At 42.1% G+C, this 16250-nt stretch overlaps 1 protein-coding gene across 11 annotated transcripts in view; it reads right to left on the minus strand.

The window, feature by feature from the left end:
- CAMTA1 (calmodulin binding transcription activator 1) overlaps nt 1-13442 on the minus strand; it is an 868902-nt gene extending 855460 nt beyond the window's left edge. For 3 of the 11 annotated variants that reach the window (XM_073903397.1, XM_073903393.1, XM_073903389.1), the window contains exon 1: nt 9410-9781. In XM_073903397.1, coding sequence (XP_073759498.1) covers nt 9410-9559 — 150 coding nt within the window. In that variant the 5' untranslated portion in view covers nt 9560-9781. Of the gene's footprint in view, nt 1-6489; nt 6644-9409; nt 9785-13238 lie in introns of those variants that run through there. The other 8 variants (XM_073903398.1, XM_073903392.1, XM_073903391.1 and 5 more) reach the window with 7 other exon arrangements.
- Between the last annotated feature and the right edge of the window lie 2808 nt (nt 13443-16250).

The following is a 16250-nucleotide window of genomic DNA, read 5'->3' on the forward strand; positions in this document are numbered from 1 at the left end:
CCTGACAATGACAATTACATAAATTTTAATGTCATAATCTTATTGTAACATGTTCTAACTCTTGGGTAACTAAATATTCATATGTGGAATCTGTTAATTCTCTATTAATCATAATGAGCGTTAACCAGACTATCACAATTTTTTTCCGAGACATGGAAGGTATCAGCAAACTTTCACACCAAAAGAACACATACACAAGCCAAACTATAGGCTATGTGAAAAGCTAACTGCTCTCCTGGAACCTGAAAAGTCCAATTCCAGCCTAACAGTGAATTACAGTGTTTCCACCAAGGCAGCCTACCATATTAATAAATTAAAACAATATTCTTTTTAAGGTGAGATGCTTGGCTGCTTGAGTTACCAGTAGTTCCCAAAGCAAACAGCAGATCCAGATTCATAAAAAGGATTTGAACTCCCCAAGTTGATCCACAGATTTAACATAATCCCTGTTGATATCAAAACTGCCTTTTTTGTAGAAACTGACAAGCCAATCCTAATATTCATATGGCAATTCAAGAGACTCAGAATAGCCAAAACAATCTTGAAAGAGAGAACAGGGCTGGAGGACAGACACTGCCCAATTTCAAAATATAACTACAAACTTAACTGTAACTTAACCAGTAATCGAGATAGTGGCCTAAGGATGGACATACATATCAATGGATCAGAATCGAGACTCCCAAATTAAATCCACACACATATGGCAAATTGGTTTTTGACAAGAATGCCAAGAAACTTCAGTGGGGAAAGTATGGTCTTTTCAACAAATGGGGCTGGGACAACTGGAATCCACATGCAAAAGAATGAAGTTGGAAGCCTACCTAACCTCACAAAATTACAAAAATTAACTCAAAATGAATTAAGAGACCTGAATGTAAGAGGTAAAACTATAAACCTCTTACAAGAAAACACAGGTATAAATCTTCATGACCTTGGGGCAAGCAATAGTCTCTTACTTAGGATATCAAAAGCCCAAGCAACAAAAGAAAAACCGCATCAATTGAACTTGAAACTTAAAACTTTTGTGCTTCAAAGGACACTAACACGAAAGTGAAAGAACAATCCACAGAACAGGAGAAAATATCAGCACATCACATATCTAGTAAGGGACTGATACCCAGAATATACAAAGAACAGCTACAACCCAACAGCCAAACAACAAACAACTGAATTCATAAATGGACAGAGGACTTGAACAGACATGTCTCCAAAGCAGACATAGGATGGCCGATGAACACATGAAAAAATCCTAAGTCATTAGGGAAATGCAAATCAAAACCACGATAAGATACAACTTCACATATACAAGAATGGCTAATAATCAAAAAGATTATAGTATACAAGTGTTAGTGATGTGAAGTAATTGGAACCTTCAAACATTGCTGGTGGGAACGTAATATGGTACAGCCACTTTGGAAAACAGTCTGGCCGTGCCTGAAAAAGTTAAACAGAGTTACCTCATGACCCAGCAATTCCACTCTTGGGTATATGCCCATGGAAACTGAAAACATATGTCCATACAAAAACCTGTACGCAATTGTTCATAGTGGAATTATTCACAATAGCCAAAAAGTAGAAATAACTCAAACACCAACTGATGAATTAACAAAAAGTAGTGTATCTATACAGTACCATAGTATTCCCCCCATAAAAGGAATGAAGTTCTCAAATATACTACAACACAGACTTGAAACCACTATGCTTTAGGAAAAAAAGCCAGTCATTAAAGGCCATGCATTGCAGGATTCCATTTATATGAAATGTCCAAAAAAGGCACATCCATAAAGACAGAGAGTAGATTAATAATGGCCTAGAACTGGGCGGAGGGAGAAATGGAGAGTGGCTACTAACGGGCAAAGGTTTCTTTGTAGAGTGGTGAAGACGTTCTAGAATTAGATAGTGGTGATAGTTGCACAACTGCGTAAATATAATGAAAACCACTGAATTGTATATTTTAAAGGGTGAATTTTGAATTTTATCATATATGAATTACAACACAATAAAGCTATTATCTAAAAAGGAATCAAATCCCTTTAACTACTAAAAACTACTTTAATGGTTATGTTTCTTTAAAACATTATATACTTCTGGGTGCCTGGGTGGCTCAGTCGGTTAAGAGTCGGACTCTTGATCTCAGCTCAGGTCTTGATCTCAGGGTCATGAGACTGAGCCTTGCGTTGGGCTCCACGCTGGCCATGGAGCCTACTAAATCAATCAATCAATCAATCATTATATACATTACTCTCTTGTTAAGCAGAACATACCAAGTATTGCTTTTCTCAATGTACTCAAGGGTCACTGCTATGAACCGTCAATCACTAAGCAGCTGCATCTACACCTGCCACCATGAGAAATCAAGAAAAACCAGCTATGAGAGGCCCGATGGATATACCAAGGAAAAGCCAAACAAGTGTGCATCCAGGTGGCCACACACACTTAAACAGAGGCTGTTTTCTGTTTTCTTCCCCCACACCACCCCTTCTGCAGGTAGCGTCTCCCTTTCTTACTAAGGATGCATGTTTCCAACCTGCCAAGTCTAGTGGTCCACAGCAAAGAGAACAGTGAGGAAGCCCACCCAGGTATCTGACCTGGGGAAAACCTCAGATGACACTGACATCCCCAAACTGCCTTATTCTACTTGAGAACCACATGGGGCAAAGACTGTACAGACCATCTCATTCCAGTGCATCCTGCCTGCTTCACCAGTGTTCAAAGCACAAGCCCTAGGACAGTTTCCACACTCGTGGCTGACTTATTCCCACACACCTAGGCTGGCTGGCTGAGGATGCTTGGCCTCCTACCTGTAGCTACAGTGAACATTTTCTCTTCAAAAAGTTTACTCCCAATAACAACCAAACATAAGAAGTCCATTTTGGAGTCAATATTCTTTCTTTTTACCCTAATGGAGACAGAGTTTGAGATGCCAGGATCCCATGCTACAGAACCCTTCTCACACAATTCTCTCTGCCCCCTCTAAGCGGTCAGCAGGGCCATGGACCCTAACCAACCCTCCTTCACAGTTGACTAGACCAGGACGAACACCTGGCCTATGGAAACAAAGCAACTGGCTGAGAGGAGTCAGTCCAATTCTCCATCTTGAGTACTCTTAATACAAAGCTTCGGGACTGGAGCCCGATGACGGCAAGCACTGGGGCCAGAGTGAGGCCATGCAGGAGCCGTGCCTGGGGCCATGACAGGCTATGGTAGAGCAAGGAGGCTACACTGAAGCAGAGAAATCTCATCTGCAAGGAGAAACAGAGCGAACAGCAGAGCTGGCAGCTGTGGCATCCCAGAAGAGACTCCAGCTCAGTCCAAGGGGTCTCCAGAAGAAAAGCCTACTACGTCAGAGTCTCCAGGACAGTTCCCAAACTGTCTAGCTGCACGTCAGCTTCTGTCCTGGGAGGCTGAGAGTGCTTCTAGCTCTTCTTATACAAAACCACCTTTACTGAATCTAACTTGAATGGCCTGTGTTCCTTGCCATCAAAACTGCTCTAAAGTAGGGTCTGTTACCCTCCGTGACATCAAGTGTCCTAGCATCCACTTTCTTGTAGAAATGAACCTCAGGGCCTGATTGCCATCATTTATTTATTGTGTGTGTGTGTGTGTGTGTGTGTCAGAGAGAGAGATTTTGACACACTATTTAAGGCACAACGTCTCACCTTGGGATAACGAAAATATTGTCAAATATTTACTGTTAGGAACTTACAGCTACTTTTCTCATTAGGTTTTGAACCCATGTGGAGCATGTGTGTGTGTGTATGTGTGTGTGTATGGTAAAATATACATAAAGTTTACCAATTAACCCTCTGAGTATACCATTTAGTGCATTAAGTACATTCACATTGCTGCACACTGTCGCCACTCACCATTATTTACTTTTAAAAGCCTTCTAAAAATCATGACTTCCATTCTTACTAAACAAATGATTTGTTTATGCTCCTTCACCAAACGATAAGGGCAAAGAACCTCATGGCGGTGGTGCTGAGGTAGGCTGGTGAAGCGGGTAGCCAAGAACATCACAACCGCTCAGAGCAGCACCAGAGCATCTAAATCCAGACAGGGCCACAGAGGCTCGAGACTAAAAATCCCTGGAGAGGACAGATAACAGCTGTCAAGGATACTCAGCCAGTCAGAAAGGTTGCCACTATCACCAGATTTGCATCAGAAGACGTCCAGACAGGCAGCAATGGGTCACATGTAGAATAATCAGATTCAGTGGAGAAAGACTGATATTCCCTGCCTCCCAGGATGCCTGGAATAAATCTCTGGGCCTTGAATTTGGCCAAGTAATCTATGATCAATTTCTGGAGGACACCTAGGAAGATAAACAAGTACCTCAAAAATGTTGAGTGCCCACTCACCACCTTCTGCTTGTTATAGCTTTCTTTTTAAGCACAATGGCCTCTATCAATAAAATTAAATAGGGAAGAAACTTCCATCAGAAGCTCTGTCAAGGCAAATGATCCAACCAGTACATTTCCTAACCGCAGAGACAGGAAGGATAGGGCAGAGAATGTTGACAAGAACACCAGGAACCTTAAGTTGCCCCTCAGTACCTTTAAATATGAAAAAAACTTCTGAAACCCAATATGTTCAAGGCCTCTCCAAATGCCAGGCCTTAGCGTATGGAGGAGTATGCCCAAGAGAAGATCCTATGTGATCGATTTTAGCGGACTCACCAAAACTCCCCAATCCACGAGTTTCTTTGTTTTTGTTTTTAAGATTTTATTTATTTATTTATTTGAGAGAAAGAGAGACAGCATGAGCAGTGGGAAGAAGGAGAGGGACAAGCAGACTCCGCACGGAACACAGAGCCTGATCTCATGACCCCGAGATCATGACCTGAGCCAAAATCAAGAGTTGGATGCTCAACTGACTGAGCCACCCAGGCGCCCCTCCCTGAGTTTCTTAATAGGAAGAGTCATGTTTACTGAATTACTGGCAATCTATACATTTCATAAAAATTTTATCAACCAACTCCAGAAAATACAACTAAATGAATATAAATAAGACTACCTTAAACATAAAAAGTCTGAGGTTAGCAGACACCTCTTCATCTGTAATCACATGATACGTAAGTCTATTTCTCCAAAACTGTGAACTCTCATCCACATTAGAATAAAGAGCTAAATGTGTCCTAGAGAACAACCAAGCAGAATGAACGTTTTTGTGCTGTGCATCCTTAACAATAACTTTTTACATTTTTTAAAGTAAACATTCATTGACAGGTGTTAGACCTAAAAAATCAAGTCCTCTATGTACACCAGGAAGAAGGCCCTTCAGTGACCACAGTTCAAATTCATCCTACATAGCTTGAGCCAACAATATTCAGTCTTGACCGGGAGCAAGTACCTCAAAGAGAAAAGACACATTTACACAGAACAGAACTGCCGCACACCAGCAAGGCAGCCATAAAGCAAATTCCAGACATCCAACTTCACTGTCTAACCAGCCTAAGTTAGGACGGGAAGGAACTTTACAGGTCATCACTAGGACAACACTTTACCGAACGCGTGAATCATCTCAAAATTATTACCAACTAACTCAGTACCCAGGACTTCAAGTCTAGGGAAAGCAGGATGAGAAGCTGTGCCAGAGCCAAGAGTGATGAAGTAGAATCTGGTAAGAAGAGAAAGGAAGAGGCTTCTAGCACGTGGCCTACATAAAGGGCAGCAAGAACAGCAGAAAATACACCTCTAGCTGGGGTCCTTGGTCCTACTTGCCAGGTTCCTGGCAATGAAAGAGAAGAGCAAGAGCTGGGGGCCACGGTGGGCTTGTGCTAAAAGCCACGTGGGATACCTAAGCCTTTCTGACTAGAGAACTCACCTAGCACTATTTGGTTCAGGGCATGACCTGTGGTAATGCTGACAGCACAGCAAGTCTTCCCCATGTTCTGAAGTCTGATATCAAAACCCGTAACTTTTCATCAATCCTGCAGTAGAACATAGTGTTGAAAATTAGGGAATGTTTGCAGAGACCCTCTACCACGAGACAGTCCTTTCTTCAATAGTATTTATAATTAGATTCCTTCATAGAAATTATATTTAAATAATTTTAAAATGTCTTCGTTCTTAGGGAAAATTATAATAAACATTAAGTCATCTTCAAATGCTTATTCACATCTACTTGCTCTTATTTCTTTTCTTAGGGCACCTAAAGACAAAGGACAAAGCTCAATGAGAGACCACGCATCTCTATTCCCCATAAGCCAACTCAGTGCAACCTAAAGGAACACAAAGCCATCCAGGATGGGCGGAGACAGTATCTCTGAGTTGCCATGAGGTTTAAAAAGTCATCTCAGAAGCAACACTAGGTATCAATCAAAATGGCTGCAGTTCGAATCATCTACTCCAACCATAAATTGTAACTGAGCTAAAATGATTTCTAAATATAACACACTTTATTTCCAAATGTTTCTTGGCAATTAAATATCTAGAAAGTCAACAAACCCCCGAGAAAGCAGAGAAAATGAACTTTGTGAAAGCTCACCATTCATCAACTACAGAAGGCTTGAAAGATGCCACGTGCCAGAGGCTCAGCCTCAAACTCGGCCCTGCAGAGGAAAACTCCAAATAAGATTTCTACAAGAAATGCTCTCACGCAGTACTAAATTACAAGCAGTGACCTCCCTGCAGTGACCTCCCTGCAGGAGAAACGGGAGTCCACAGCCAGAGGGAGTACCCTGGGGTGTGCTGCACCACCCGGGGGGAGAGGAGACCTACTCAGACACCCCGGCTGGCTAGCACGCTAGTTACAGAAGAACAACTACAGACTGCTGAAAATCTAAGTCTCAAGCAACAGAGTTACTGAAAATATTTCAAGAACAACACAATGCCCCTCCCCCTCCAAAAAACAACTCCAAATGCATTCCAAGAGCAATTTGAGTAGAACATAATTTAATGTCCAGGCCTCACCTCTCTGAAATAAAGTAGATCCTCCAATTTAGTCAAATTACAACCGAAATGCTACTTTATAACAAAGAAACTGCAGCAGAGTGCTCTGAACTTCATGGAAGAACAAAAATGTAGTGTCGATATGCTCACAACATGGCCCAATCCACAAAATCATGAGGTAATTAAACTGACTGTTTTTAGGTTTCAATCTGTTTTGCCAGAAACCCTGTCCAAACTACACTGATGCAAATCAGCATGAGCAACTACAGCTCTATCAAAACAACCCCGGTATCTTATCTTTTGTTTTAGCTTTTATCGCTGATTTATGGGCTGACTAATAGTAAACTGATTTGTGCATGTGCCAGAAGTCAGTTCAGGAATACAAAATAAGAAAAGAGAGTTAGAAGAGCAAATTCATGAATGAAAATGCTGACGTCATAGTTCAGCTCCCAGCAGAGCTCAGGGGAGTCTGTGAAGAAACAGTGTACCTTTTGGGATGTTAAATCACCAGTCATTTAGGAAAGGAGATAAAATAGAAAAAGCCCTTCCTCAGGACAGGGAGGGTGAAAAACAGAGAAAGAGAAAAAGCTATATTAACCTTTTCCCTAGACCAAAAATCAAAAATGCACGATGTGTATGCCACAAACAAGCATAACTTCTAAACCATGGAACTGCTTCACGGTCTTCTTAAAAGTAGTATTTTGTAAAAATATGGTTGGCGTGTCTCTAAATAAGTAGAATACAGTCCCATCCCCACCTTAAGTCTTCCTCCATCATATTCAAAAAAAGAGCACATGATAGTAGTTTTAGTTCTTCACTCAAAATTACCTGGCACTGCCACACCACACCTAATTTTAAGCAATTCTGAATATAATGGCGTGGGACTCAATGACCTCAGGAAAGCTACTCGAATTTTTATGGGCGAGGGGGAAAAAAATGCTTTTGTCTAATGATGTAATATAAACTAATAAAAAAAGAGATTATAAAAATTTGATTTACTTAGAACTATTAAAAGGGGCTAGTGGTGTGGATTGTTCACATTTTTTCATCTCTTGGCAGGGCTGAAAATACAATCAGTAATACAAACTTCTGTAAAGTTTAGACACGATTTCCTAAAATCCTTTTACTAAGGACACTTAAATCACTGATTCCTAGATGCCTAACACTTCCTAGGAATCTTAGAAAATAAGCGATCCCCAGATCCTTGGTAACCTCTCCAAAGCACAACACTACAAGGACATCCTCTCTTCCTCACCATTCATATGGCTTAAAATAGCCATTCACCCAAAATGGGATTTTTTATTTTAAATTTAAGCAATAAACAATTTTGCCAATAAACATTTTAAAAAGAAGATCTTATTAAGTTAAAATGCAAACATACTGGTTTTATCTGTAAATCTAAAATGTTAAAAGAGATCATCTCACATTTCCACCACAAATATCTTTGATAGAACATCACTACCCCCTTGTGGATTTGCAATAAAAAATCCTTATCTTTTATGTTCACTTTTTAAATATTTCATCCTGAACTTCCATTAAAGTTTACATTTTCTTCACTAAGAATGGTTATTTTATTCCAATTACTTTTTTAAAAAGAGAAAAAACACCTAACATTTTAAAATAATCAATCCCATCAGCTTCTTTATCTTCTAAGCATCTCCATGTTGGGGAATGTTCTTCAGACAATAGCTGTGTGTGCCAATTTCAACATGGTACCCACGCCAATATTCCATTTTTCCTTAGAATAACCAAATTTACACTTCCAATCATCACTTTAGATTATCTTCAATGATAAATGGGTAATTTCTTCACTAGTGCATCGTTTTTCTATTTGATAATTTCACACTTTATACCAATTTCTTTTTATCACTTCCAAATGGTTTGATATCCAAGTACCCCAGAAAACCAATAGGGCACATACATTCTCAGAATAATTTTTCAGACAAGGATTAAAACAGAAATCTAAGTTTCAAAAAGATTAATTCTTGATTGTATTACTATACTTTTAGAAATGGCACTCTAAATCAATCCCAATGAAGGAAAAAAGAAAAAATGGGGGGGGGAACACCTGTTTTTCAAAACTAGAAAGAAGGGCTTTGTTTTTCTCTTTGTTTTTAGTTGCAGAAGTACCTCCAGTTGTATCTGGATCATTCTAATAAAACACACAGATACATCTTGTTAAAAGCATACTGTAAAAAAGATTAAATAAACTTAAACATCTGGTTTATCACGTGTTACAGACAGACACCAGATTTCACTTAAAGTATAAATCATGTCCGCAATAATGTATCTACATTGCTAGAGAGAGCAAGTCTGAGTCCTGACTAGTCCCAGTGCCATTACTGGGAGTTAGCTCCCCATTTGTTCACAGATGTGGAACACAAAAGTAGGAACACAATAACTTACTATTATTATGAGAAGTAAACCCCAGTTTTCATTCCAATGGTAAGGTGAAAATAAAGGAGGAAAAACAATCCACTTTTCAAGTGTTTTTAAGTAACTAAATACAGTCTTACCTTGTGGCATCTTGGCAACACATAAGAAAAAACAAAAGACACAATGTGTGGTCTGCCGTTAGATGACTGAATGCTGTGTGTTCTAAAGGCTTTCACAGGGCCACCCCACTGAACACTGTATGCATAAAAAGTACCAATTAAGCAACACATCCAAAGCTAGTGGCTCAACTGTACAGCAGGGGCAGTCAGAGCTTTTTTTGGGATTGTTGTTTGGGGTTTTTTTTTTTTTTTTTTGGTGAGAAGGTAGCAGGAAGATATTTCAGATGACACTAGAAGTAAAATTAGTGGTGAGAGTAATGTCATTTAATTAATCTCCAAGCAGTAACATGTTTAAAACCATTAAGAACTCAGATCCAAACATTTCTTTCAAGGCATGTCACTTTGTACACTTGGAACTACAGGACCACACTGCAGAGAGCAGACTGAGGAACAGGCCCAGACCAGCACATCTCCTTGCAGTCACTTTCTGGGAAGTCTCAGGCAGGGCTATGTTACATGACTTGAAAGTCCTGGCTACATCTGAAAAAAAATAAAATAAAATGTGACTGCACTTTTTCCAAATGAGTAAAGGACTCGTGTGTAAGAGAACATGCAACTCTATCAAGAATGAGCAAAATACTGGGGTGAATGTAGAACCATTTTAAAAATTCCTCTGGCCATTCCATCTTATGACATGTCCATCAGTCGAAAGTAAATAAACAATCCTCTAAAAAAAAAAAAAACAGAGAGAAAGAGAGAGAGAGAGAGGAAAGGGAAATAATATGGCTGACACCTGGCTTCTCTTTGCAATGGGGTACATAATATCTCTTTTTTAGTCCAAGGTAATGAGCTAAAAAATGCTCAGGAAGCATTACCAATCTTTACACAAGGAGGCCCATGACCTTCTACAAGCAATGGCACTCAAAGCAGAAAGATGCAATACAACCTTAGAAATACACAGCCAGCATACTGATGGGGGGAAAAAAACCTTTTACTTTGTCCCTCCATATAAAAAACCAGGGACTGCTGTCTATTGTCAATATATACAGAGAAACACTGTCCTTACCAACACATGACAAATATCTTTGGATGGAAGACCATCACACTTGACAGAATGACAACACATCTTAATGACAGGACTAATGTGCACTACATCCAAGGATGGTGCAAAATACAGGGATTGGATAATGTCTGGGTCAACCTCTATCCTGAACCTGATCGGACGTGCAAAACAAAACAAAACAAAAACAAAAACAAAAAAAAAAGAGGAAGAAGAGAGAGAGAAAGACAGATTACACACTATAACATGGAAAAGAGAATGAATGACCATGCAACCCTATTCATGTTATGTGGACAAAGAAGTAGAGCACAAGAACACTTCCTACTCTCACCCTCAAACACACCAAAGACTAAAGCTAGTATGACAGTAACATCAGAAGCCCCCCACCTCCCGTGAATGAAGGTCCCAAAGGAAGTAATATACTTGTTGGCTCTGCCCAAAGAAATTTATGATTATCAAGCCAAAGAGACAGAAAGAAGCTGGCTAAATGCAGCAAAAACAAATTTCCAAAATCCTACGTGAGGAGTCCCAGATGCCAGAAGGACACAGTGTTTCACCCTGGGATGCTATCCACTTACAAATACTACTATCACCCCTGGCCTTGTGGCTTAAACCCCATTTCATCCCTCTATCCTTAGGGAGACAGAAGTAACACCGCCTCTTACTACAGGACAAAAGGAATGGTGGGCACCCCCTTTAGTGAAGACAGAAAGTCTACAAATACAGTAGATCTGCAAATACTTTTTTATAATAATGACAAGGGCAGTAAGGAAACTTCTTCATATGGGAAAGAAAGAGAGGTAGGACTTAGGTCATCTAGAACATCAAAAACGGGCAGGGTAAGGGATTCTAGAAGATATAGAACATTTTAGAAAATCATCCGTTATAATGGAAACACACATCACCTGTCACCACAAAAAATCTTCAGTCACATATTCACATGACTAAAGGACAATGCCAAACCACATACTATAACAACCCTAAACAAGAGTTCTTAAGTGTGAAATACTAGAAGAAATGGTTCCTACAGAAATTGGGGAGGAGAAATCTGATTTAATACATAATGAAAAAAAGTATATTTCAGGTTAATTTTTATTACTATTGTCATCATTCTGCATACCAAACCTACATCCAAAAATAATAAGAGGCTATTTACTCCCCACCCCCCAAAAAAGATAAGACACAAATAAAAGTACTATTAAAGAAAGTATAAAGTATTAGAAGTCACATAATAAACAAAAGCAGTAATAATTTATACCAGATATCTAGCCTAAGAATGGTCACCACAATTAGGCATAAATTTAGATATAACACTTCTTGGCAGTAAAAATGTAACAGCATCTCATACACTTCTTACTATCTGAGGATATGAAACATACCAGTTCATAAGAGGAAATTATTTTTCTACCCCTCCTTCTATAAAGGATGCATTTGATTTTATGTTCTACACAATACCTAGTATGTTCTATACAATACCTGGTATGTTGCTGTTCAAATGTTAAACAAGCATTCCAACCAACCACGTATCTAAGTGACCTAAAAGTTAAGCCTAGCCATTTAAAAAGAAGATTGACCTTACTTTTTTCTACACACAGTCTGAGGGAAAGCTGTTAAATGCTTCTCATGCTGTCTTCCACCCTCTCCAACACCCCCAATCCTGCAGGGAGGGGGTAAGAGTTCAGTGGGATAGTACACCATTCGAGTATATTTTTGTAAGATTACAATCCAAACAATTAAAATTCAGAAAAGAATTCCTTAAAATAATATATAAAAAGACAAGCACAAGATACACTGGGATGTCATTCATACTAAGAGATCTCAAGCAGTCACGTAACCACCACAGAACCATGCACATAATAGAAGCTCAGTGAATGTCTCCAGAATGAATGCGCCCAGTGATGGAACATGGATGCCAAAACAGCTTCTCTCCAAAAGGACAAATTCAAAGGTCCCAGAAAGGAGGTAACAGACACAACTATGAGGAGAAAGAAAGAGAACATGAGAATCACCTCCTATTGCTTTTTCCATAAGGAAAACGGGAAGAAGTACAACTGCACACAACAAGGTATTTCCCTGAACCTGGGGAAGTGGGAAATGCCCACAGCAATGGAGGAGTGGTTAAAAAAAAAAAAAAAAAAAGTGAAACCACAAGATGGGCTACCGCAAAAGCAGTCAGAAAAATTATAATCCCACCAGGCATATGGGCTACATCCAGCATAAACAGAGAACTAAAATAATGCCACCTGACACTAAAGAACAGGCTACTTTAGAGGCAAAGCCTAAACACTAAAGAAATGGAAAAACACGGGTAAGTAAGATGTATAAATATGTCTCAAAGAACAAGCAAGAGCAATCCTACTCTTTTGGAAAGGAAAATCCAAACCAATCTGACCTTGAGTAGAGGTTGCTATGTACACATCAACACTTAGAATCCACTGAATGATGAGACAGAGAAACCCAACATTTAACAGCAGGGTAAGTCAAGTCTTCAAGGAGACAAGGGAAGAGATGTCCCATGAGTCACCCAACCTTGTCCAAAAAGCTGGAGGTAAGGCCTGAGGGGGAGGAGAGAGTGACGTTCTAACAAAAAGATGTAAGAAAGAAAAGTCCTTAAGAGAACCCATCTAGCAGGCCGAACGTCGAGAGAACCGTGCGCTGAAAGAGTAAGAGGGAAAAGCTAATTTCCAATAATCAATGGGGCGAGGGACACAGAAAGCACAACCACATTAAACTCAAAGAAAAGAGCCCAACTTTACACACTAACCTCAAGTGTATTCCTCTAACCCTTACCATTTTCCTTCCATTGCCCATTGTACAGAGCACCCCGATTAGCAGAGGAGACCCGGAAAGGCAGGTGGTGGTAGGCAGAAGTACAGGAAAGGATCCACCGCTGGAAGTGAGATGAAAACGCTCACTCTCCTGCGAACACCCCAACATCTACAGCAGGTACTCAACTCTCCTTTTCCAAAGGTCATTAATACCATACCCTAAAAATACACAATTCCATCACGCTGGGTATAGATAGAGACAGAATAACAGCAGTATAAAAACTTAAAAAAAAAAAAAAAAAAAGGAAATCTGAGGTTAAAAGTGCTACTTTGGGGCTGTGGGTTTTATGCCCCCCCGGATAACTCCGTATTACCTGAAGGGCAAGGTCTCGAAGTCAAAGCCTAATGCTGACCAATTCTCCAGATCCCCCTGCCTCCCTTACTTGGTACTCCAGGTGGAGAAGAGAGACTCCTTGCTCAAAAAATGCTTAATGGTCCAAACGCTCAGAGTCTGACAGAGCTTGTTGGGGAGGACAAGGCACCACACTAAGCCGGTTGAAAATAAGACTCTGCTGAGTGTCTGCAGCCAGCGGCCACTCCAAGCTCGGGAAGGGGAGGGAGTGCGGCCCCAGAGGAGGCCCCATCATGGCCCTGCCCCAGGGCGGAATCTGCAAACTGTGATACTCAGGACAAACCTGGACAACAGTCCCTCCCACCCTTTGATGAAGTGTCACATCCCAAAGGTACCTTTTCCTAATGTGCACAACCTCCCTCAATTATTTAAATGGCCAAAATAAAACAGCGACATATTTATGGCTGTTCATTCCTAGTTCTGTCACAGAAACACATATTCTCCCCCCCTCCTATTGATGCCCCAAATACATGAAACCTCTTTCCCATACCCAGCAGTAAAGAGATCAAGATGAGAACTTTTCACCCTACGAAGAATCAAGCAGAGAATACTGCCCCTAAATTAAGAAGGCCTAAGTTTTGGTGTGCATCGGCAACACTCTACACTTCACGTATTCGGGGACTTGGTGAACATTCAGGATGTCTTTCTGCTTATTCAGTACAGAACAAATGACAAATGAAAGAGCAATAAGAATTGGCCATTTATCAATGAGTTTTCTGATTCGTCTAAGTCTGAAAAGTTACCAACGACAGTAACATACATCCATACATGTATACATTAAGGTCCTCACTACACACAGAATGCAGAGCTAGCCACGTAACCCTTCCAACTTACGGTGTATATGTGACAGATGTGACTTTGTCTTTTAATGCATACCTACACGTGTATATATACAAACAAATGCATAGCATCATGTTTTTCACGAAGAGAACGAAAGCAACAAAAAAATAGAAAACATCCAAATTTCCCCTTCACCTGAAAGCTACAAGATCAAAAAAAAAAAAAAAAGTTCAGATCCCATGAGAGACAACACGAGGCCAAAGGAAGGTTCTAGTACAACAAGAAGCACACTAGCAACCCCTTTCCGAATGGCACGTGGGCGACAAGAGTGTCTACACTCCCTTTTCTAGATGGAAAGGCATATGGCTTCTTCTTACCCAGCCAACATGAATACAATTTAAGAAAATCAGAAAAAGTCAAGGTAACAGGCTCACTAAATATGGCTGACTGGGAAACAGAAGCCATAAGGAGGATATGGGCTCTCTTAAAAAAGAAATGGGAAGTTTATTTCCAGGGAAGGTTCAAAAACTCTTCAACGTAGGATGTACAAAGTCAGGTTCTTACTGCACAGAAGACAGTGATGGGAACACCAAAAAACAAGGGCACAAGACCATGTTCCTGGTGGGGTAGTGTCAACTGGTGAATGCTGCCCCTCCGTCAGAGGCGAGAGCGAAATGGAAGCAAAAAGAGACCCTGTTTTCCTCAGACACAGAGGAGTCATCACCGTAGCCCCCTCTTATTCAAGTACTAGGCACAATGGAAGCCCTGCCCTACATCTGATCGGGGGGCCCCCACCCTCACCCAGACAAGAAACTCTGAGAAGAGAGAACATGATAGGGGGAGATAGCCAGATGGGGAAAGGAGCACTGGAATGTCCAGTTTCTCCCCTAAGAAAAAGAAGGCAACTCAAAGGGGATCCAGGAAATGAGCTCACCCTAACCCAGGAAAGTGTGCAGAGAGTAGGCATAATCTGTAAGAAGTATCTGCTTTCCTATTTAGAAATGACTTCAGAGCTGCACAGGCCCCCACTACCCTCTGGGGGAAGGAAGAAGAACATGGGGAGCCCGAGTCCCCTTGTCCTGGCTAAAGGGTCAATAGATGGTGTGCAGAGGCCCCAAAAGATTCCACAGAAGAGGAGAGGTTGAGACAGACCCCTCTGCCAAAGAAGGATCAGGGTCACAGAAGGTAAAGGGCAAGGGAGTATGGAGATCCTCACTTGCCATAGAAACGGAGACCCCACCCTCCTGGCTGCGAGGGGTGCAAGGGCAGGAGTAAGATGGGAACGACTGCCAGGGGCGCGGATGCTGCGCAGGCCCCCTTCCCAGGAAGGGAAGGGGGAGGGGTCACACGAGGCCCTTCTGCCCGGGGACGCTCAGCAGGAGGGGGTCCCCCTGGCGGGGAGAAGCACGGGGACCCCCGCCGGCTCTGGGAGGCGCCCACGGGGCTCCAGGATGATGCTGGACGGAGTCCGCCTGGCCCTGCCGCCCGGGAGCCACCGGCGGCGGGGCTGAGCGCCGACCGTGCCCCCGACGGAGACCGGCCCGGGGCAGCGGGGCGCGGGGCCAGAGGGGGCCTGAGGCCGATAAACTTTCCGCCCCGCGGCCCCCACCGGGCCCGGCGCGGGGGGCGGGGGCCGCGCCGCGGGCCCGGGAGCGGCGGGGATGCCCGGTCCGGGTGGGGGAGGCGCCGGCCCTCCCTCCGCCGGCTCCTCCTCCTCGCTGGGCCCGGCCCCCGCCCGCCGGCCCCCCGCCCCTCCGGCCCCAGCCCGCCCCCGGGTGGGGGTGTGCGGCGCCGCGCTCCGCCGCCCGGCGAGTCACCTCAGGACCCGGCCGCGCTACGCCC

The sequence above is a fragment of the Callorhinus ursinus genome, unplaced genomic scaffold (assembly GCF_003265705.2).
Source record: "Callorhinus ursinus isolate GAN/ISIS: 27379988/994484 unplaced genomic scaffold, GSC_fseal_2.0 scaffold18, whole genome shotgun sequence".
NCBI lineage: Eukaryota > Metazoa > Chordata > Mammalia > Carnivora > Otariidae > Callorhinus > Callorhinus ursinus.